At 35.8% G+C, this 7,056-nt stretch overlaps 1 protein-coding gene across 2 annotated transcripts in view; it reads left to right on the forward strand.

The window, feature by feature from the left end:
- Window positions 1–613: 613 nt before the first annotated feature.
- pax1b (paired box 1b) overlaps window positions 614–7,056 on the forward strand; it is a 7,520-nt gene continuing 1,077 nt past the window's right edge. Inside the window, exons 1-6 of one of the 2 annotated variants that reach the window (XM_079583914.1) lie at window positions 614–847; window positions 1,553–2,158; window positions 3,616–3,743; window positions 4,245–4,440; window positions 6,064–6,100; window positions 6,283–6,707. In XM_079583914.1, the coding sequence (XP_079440040.1) occupies window positions 838–847; window positions 1,553–2,158; window positions 3,616–3,743; window positions 4,245–4,440; window positions 6,064–6,098 (975 nt within the window). In that variant the 5' untranslated portion in view covers window positions 614–837 and the 3' untranslated portion in view covers window positions 6,099–6,100; window positions 6,283–6,707. Of the gene's footprint in view, window positions 848–1,552; window positions 2,159–3,615; window positions 3,744–4,244; window positions 4,441–6,063; window positions 6,101–6,282 lie in introns of both variants that reach the window. The other variant, XM_079583913.1, reaches the window with a different exon arrangement.

The following is a 7,056-nucleotide window of genomic DNA, read 5'->3' on the forward strand; positions in this document are numbered from 1 at the left end:
TGCTTGTGACAATTAATGCATAGTCACTTTTTCGTGTAAATAATATTTATTACATATGTTTTCCCTCCACTGATATTACATTAATAACAATATCTGAATCATGTTATTAGATTATATTGCTCATTTGTTTTCAGAGTTCTTATATGCAAATAAATTCAAAGTCTGGGAAAAGTGCAATCAACTTATAATTTCAGGTTGTAGTAACATTGGCACCACAAGTTTTTTTCTTTTTCACCACTTTAAAAATGCTTAATCTTAAAAGTTGACAATTTTTTAATTTCAGTGGGTCCGGTGAACAAACTTATATAGGCTACTAATATATATATAATATGTGAGTTATTTTTAATGAGTCAGTCTAATTAGTCGGTCTGCATATGCTTTACTACATAACTTATTTGCATTAGGCTAATTATATTAATGTAAATATTAAGATTTTGGGAATCTTGATAGGCTATAACTTCGCTATTTAAAACACCACAATTTTCAGTAAAGTTTTTGCATACAGTCGCTTCTAAAATGTCAGGAAACGTACATTTTGAAGCTGCATATCCGTGATGTGGATCGGGGCGGAGTCACGTGTCTCGTGTGATTGATGCTCGTGACGCGTCAAATTGAGCGCACGAGCCAGTCTCCTGGACGGACGTACTTTCTCAAGTGGATCAAAGATTACTGTAAAAACCTGCTCAGTCCTAAACTCAGACACTTCAGCCATAAAAAAAAAAGAAGAAGAAGAGGGCAGTCCTAGCGGGAGACACGGGAACCCTCTCCAATGCTGCACGGGACACAGCAGCACAGTTAGAGGTTACAGGAGCACAACCACTGTAGGGAAATATCACAATGCAAATGGGTAAGTTCCTCTTGATCTGTTGGACAGGAATAGAGAATAAAATTCATAGATGCATCCAGCACCGATCAAATGATGTATTCATTTTTGAATGCGAGAAAGGGTACACGATTCTTATGAAATATTATAAGTATTCGATGAATTAGGCTACCAGACAAACATTAGATTAAAGCAGGCCTGCTTATACTCCCAAACACTTTATGCACTCTTAAAAATAGCCTAAATCTAAAATATTTTTGTGCGTTTTATTCATTTGTGCCAATGGTTTTGTTCCCTAATAATTCCATGTTGTTGTTGTTGTTTTTTAGTTGTTGTTTTTTTAAATGATGAACCGTCAGAAACACCATTTGATTTCAAAGACACCTTTCAGTAAAATAGTTCATGATATAATAATATAAAATATTCTTTGTTAAATCTTGGATCATTTATTTTAGTTGTTTTCTTCTTATTATTATTTTAAGAGTGCATGATGATCGTTTCGTTTAGGCAAATGCGGCAATGCAAGACAAAATTGTAGGGTAGCCTATTATAAAAATGTGTATATGTGGGTTTTATGATGCATGTTATGTTTGATGGTGTGTTTATGTATTATCTCCTTTACAGCGACCTTGCGCTTGGGAAAGGCGCTTTATAAATAAAACGTAGGCCTATTATCATTATGATCATTATCTGAGAACTGTATAGTTGAATATGATGAATCTCCTGCAGATCAGACGTACGGGGAGGTGAACCAGCTCGGCGGAGTGTTTGTCAACGGTCGGCCTCTTCCCAATGCGATCCGGATCCGAATCGTCGAACTGGCGCAGCTCGGGATCAGGCCGTGTGACATAAGTCGACAGCTCCGGGTCTCTCACGGGTGTGTGAGCAAAATCCTGGCCCGGTACAACGAGACCGGCTCAATTTTACCTGGTGCTATCGGTGGGAGTAAACCCCGGGTCACGACGCCAAACGTGGTGAAGAGCATACGGGATTATAAACAGGGCGATCCTGGAATATTTGCTTGGGAAATACGCGACAGACTGCTGGCCGACGGAGTGTGCGACAAATATAACGTTCCGTCTGTGAGCTCCATCAGTCGCATTTTAAGAAACAAGATCGGGAACCTGTCTCAGCCGAGTCAGTATGACAGCAAACCCTCTCCACCGCAGATCTCCTATAACCCCGTGTATCCATACTCCTACCCGAACGCCATGTCCCCGACCGGCTCCAAACTGGGCAGTCCTCCGGGGGTGTCTGTCAGCCTGTCCCGGGCCTGGCCCTCCGTGCACACCGTCAGCAACATATTAGGAATACGGGCTTTCATGGATCCCGCAGGTATTCACACCTTCTGTATTATCCATGGGCCGTCCTTATAGAAGCCGCGCGTAAACGTTTGGTACGATTTTACGCGCAATGTATGATGCTATTTTGATTAATAAGAACGTATTAAAAAGTATTACTTTATCATCAGCTAGATGATCGTACCAGTTTTTTGTTCAGTTGTCATCCAACAAAAGTTGACGAAATATGGCCAGGGAATGCCAGCGTCTTCTTCATTTCAATAAAGTTCAACTAGTAAATCTATAATTCTTGATATCTATAATTGTATTTTCTCTAGTTAATTGTCACCATAGGCTGATATATTTGATATCAATAATTAATTTCTTAGTTGAAATTCCAATTTTACATAGGCCTATCAGAAATACAAGTAGGCTATTGCAAGTAAAAAAATCATAATTTTTATATCAATAATAACTGTTACTAGTAAAAAATATTTTAACTATTTAAAATGTAAATTCTTGATATCTGTAAATGTTTTTCAACATATTACATTTGTTATTTCTGATATCTGAAAATGTGTTTCTGATAGCAATAATTAGCAGAGTAATGTCAGATATCTAAAATAACTTTCTTATAGGAACAATCACATTCATGACATCAGAAATGAACATTGTCAATATAGTAACAATCGAATTTTTTTACAAAAAATAACATTTTTAATCGTGGAAATTCAATTGTAGATATCAAGAATAGACATTTGCACTATATAGTAACCACTCAATCAATATAAAAAATAATTTAGTATAGTAAGAATTGTGTTTCTTTAAGAAATCGATTCTTGATATCAACTATTTAATTCGAATCGCAGCTGATTGTTACATTTAACTAGTGAAATACAATTATAGATATCAAGAATTATAGTTTTAGTTGAAATGTAATTCTTGATATCAAGCGATGACGTCATGGTATCAATAATTCACATTTTAACTAGTGAAAATTGAATTGCCGATATCAAGATTTGATATCATGGGAAAGGATAAAAGTAAAAACGGCTTTGCCATAATGGGGAATCGTTGATGCATCTGGATTATATCGTTGTACTTTTGTTCTGTTGTTTCTGTCTGGAGATTAAAATCTTCTATTACAGCTTCAGATCAGTGTTTAGGTTCTTCTTAAAGCATGATTACAGAGAATAAAAAATAAAAGGTTTTCTATAAGGCATAACTGAGCTTCTGAGCAGAATTTGAGGCCCACGTTCAAATAAATCTGCTTCTCTTGCAACAGTCTGATAATGCATTTATAGAGTTGATATTTCTAAATGTGACTAATGTTGTTTGCATTATAGCAAGAAGACCATCGTTTTCAGACTGAGCCAAGAAGTTCAATTCTTTATCTCAGTTTTACTCCAAGATCAGAGCATCATCGTGAAATCACAATCTGTGGACTGTTGCTGTTAACCTGAAGCAGCTGCAGATATTATAATGCGTTTTGATGTATTTAATGTTTTACAGCCATTGCTGGGACAGAGAGTTACCAGCAGAAAATGGAGGACTGGACGGGCGTTAACAGATCTTCATTTCCTTCCGTGCACGGAGTCAACGGCATCGACAAACCAGAAAGTGACATTAAGTACAACCAGGTGAACTTTTAATTTATGCTTTATTTATTCTAGCATGAGCGCGTAATTCATACAATTACATGTTTCATTTCCAATATAAGCAAGCGATATTTAAAAAAAGGTTGTTTTTTTTTGCAGTGATGTCCAAAAAGAACAATTTTGGGTCCCAATTTATGGTGTGAACTGAAGAATAGTTTTTTTTTTCACTGTAAAGAACCTTTTGTGAAATGGAAATGTTCTTCATGAAACTATGGCAATAAAGAATCTTTATTTTTGAAAAGTGGAGAGATCTTGTGGATCTTAAAACCTTGTTTTAATGTTCATAATCTCTTTTTCTAAAATGTTTATTCAGAATTGATCTTGGACGTTCCATCGAGTAATATTGCATCATCATTTAAAATGTTTACAAACTTGTTGATTTCATTTTATTTTCTCATAATATAATTTTCTGTTTTTGTTATTCTTTGTAGTTCTTCTTGGTGCAAATGTATGCAATTCTAAATGACCTTTAATTGTTTTCAGGCTTCATCAAATTTATCGGGATATGTTCCCGCGTGCGCGTACTCCGCTAATCAGTACGGGGTTTACGGAGGGCCCGCCGGTAACTACGGGCACTGGCAGTCTCAGGGCGCGAGCCTCAGCCATCCGAACAGCGGGGCCATGATCCAGAGCCCAAACCTGCACTGCGCCATAGCCTTCAAAAACCCGGCCCGGGACGGTAAGAGCCAGGCCAGCTGTCCTGAACACTCATGCTAACCTCTGCACACAAACACGAAATATTTTTTCAAAGGTTTAGTAGAATATGTGTTAGTAGGATATGAATTTGCAATAAACATCACAATAGGAACTTTAACGGAAAAAGAATGTAAAACTGCAGTAAAACCTTTTAGTTTGTAAGCTATAACTTAGGCTATAGAAATAAAAAGCTAAAAACGGTTGTTTACTGACTAAAGAAAGGTTCTATATAAAATAAACATATATTATTATAAAAGAAGAAAGTATGTCCCGCTAAACTGCTCAATTCAGTTGTAAGATATTCATAATTTCATCCTAAAATCAAAAAATTGTTAATTCTTTTTTAAATGTCTCTAATTAAATGCCATATTAAAAAAATCCTAAATATAATAAGTTATACACTTTTACACGTAATAAGTTAGCCTATTTGTTGCTGAAGCAACGTAAAATGTGGGTTATTGTGGTACAGTGATACAAACTCTACGAAATCTTATATATCAATGGACAAATTTAATCTAATTTAATCCTATATAATGATTTATGTGCTTGGATTATTTAGATCAAAACAAGACATGGTTTGTACAGTAGCCTACTGATTATTGACTTCATCCGTCCGTCTTCATGCCGCTCATGGGACGCGGCAGTGCTGGATGATGACGTGAACATCAGGGTAAATTATATCGGAGTAAAGAGGAGATGAACGTAATGAGAATGTACTGGAAACACTGTAAAAAGTGATCAGTTGACTTAACTTTTTTTTTTAAAGTGAGGAAACCTGTTTGCCTTAAAATTATTAGTAAACTTCATGCCTAATTGAAAAAAAAAAAATATAGGCCTATAGCCTATGTGTAAACTTGACAATTCCACATAACTTAACTTTTCAATTAAGCAGTTAGGTTAAGTTGAGTCAACTGATCACTTTTTAAAGTGAAGGTTTAGGGAACGTTCTGCAAACCAACAGGGAACCAACGCGTTATATGTGCGTAAAGAAAACGTTCCTGCAATAACCAACATAGAACGTTTGGATGTTTGTTCTAAAAGTCAAAAATTGTTAGCTGAGATATTGTTAAGAAATCTATACGTTTACTGTAAAAATGTTAATACTTTTTTATTGGCTAGCTAAAAAGCGATCTCTTTTTATATAGCTAAGCAAGCGCACATGATTTCCCGGCGTAAACAATCATAGGCATATGTTTATATTTTATAAAAAAAATATTCTTTATGGTGTTCTTATGTATTAAGGTGTTTTATATCGCAGTTTATGTTCATTTAGCTCATTTTAATTGCAGTGTGTTTACTGTGATGCCATGGCAACACTGCTTTGTCTTTACGCCATTTTATGCCATTTTGAATGCACACAGCTGCCAGTTTTATAACTTAAAGGGAATAGTTCACCCAAAAATGAAAGTTCTGTCTCACCCTCAAGTTGTTCCAACCCTGTATGAGTTTCTTTCGTAGCTGAACACAAAAGAAGTTATTTTAAAGAATGTTGGTAACCAGACAGTTGACAATAGCCTAGACTTACATAGTATTTTTTCTTCTAATGGAAGTCAATGGCTGTTTGATTACGAATATTCTTCAAAATATATTCTTTTGTGTCCAACAGAAGAAAGAAACTCATTCAGGTTTGGAACAACATAAGGGTGAGCAAGTAATGAAATCCCTTTAATGTAATGTGTCCCTTTAAATGTATAGCTACCCCCCTCCCCAATTGCAGTGTATGTCACTCTGACTCTGTAAAGGAAGTTATCAGCTGAAAAGCTCATTTCCATCTTGTTTGCTACATAAACACTCCTCTCTCTCTCTCTCTCTCTCTTGGCTCCAGCTGTAGAAAGAAAGAGTCCTCTGAGCAAACAGCAGCACGACGTTCATGGACTCTCAGAGTCATAAGAACACAAAGAAAACTTTCATCTGTTCATCCTTCAAAGACTCGCTCGTCTGTAAGTTCTGGATAAAACACACCTGAATGTTTCACACCATCACGGAGAAGTGGGATCTGAAGCTGTGGAGACAGAGACACCACAGAGGATTTCTGCAATATTTGCAGTAGATTTTTTTTTCTTGTTCTTTGGTGTAAATAAATTTGGCGTCAGGCTGCAACATTGTTAGAGTCATGCGCAATATGGAAATGAAATTGTCCATCATTGCATTTTCGTGGCTGTATGATGTTGATATTGAATGGCCTATATAGCCTATAGTATATCTATTTTTATAAATTCATTTCTGCTTAATAAAGGCATGTCAAAAGTGAACTGTCTTTCAGCGTATCAATTCTATGGCTATTTCTACTCACAGATAACATGTTTACAGAGAGATTATGTGGGATTTCACGCTGAAAACCTTGTGAATAAACAGATGGACGATGCTATCAAACTGTTGCCACAGGTCCGTTTAGCTGACCTTAAATATGAAAGATATACGATAAAAAATGAGCATAAGGCCTATCCACTAAATTACTTTATAAAAATTGCAGTTTTTTGGCAAGTATAACGAATGCGATCTAAGATGCATTATCGTGTCTTAACATAGGCCTATGTGTTAAATAAATAAGGAAGTAGGCCTATGCCTTACAGCTATTAAATACAATAAAATTAGAAAG

Source organism: Phoxinus phoxinus (assembly GCF_949152265.1).
Source record: "Phoxinus phoxinus genome assembly, chromosome: 16".
NCBI classification, from domain to species: Eukaryota; Metazoa; Chordata; class Actinopteri; order Cypriniformes; family Leuciscidae; genus Phoxinus; species Phoxinus phoxinus.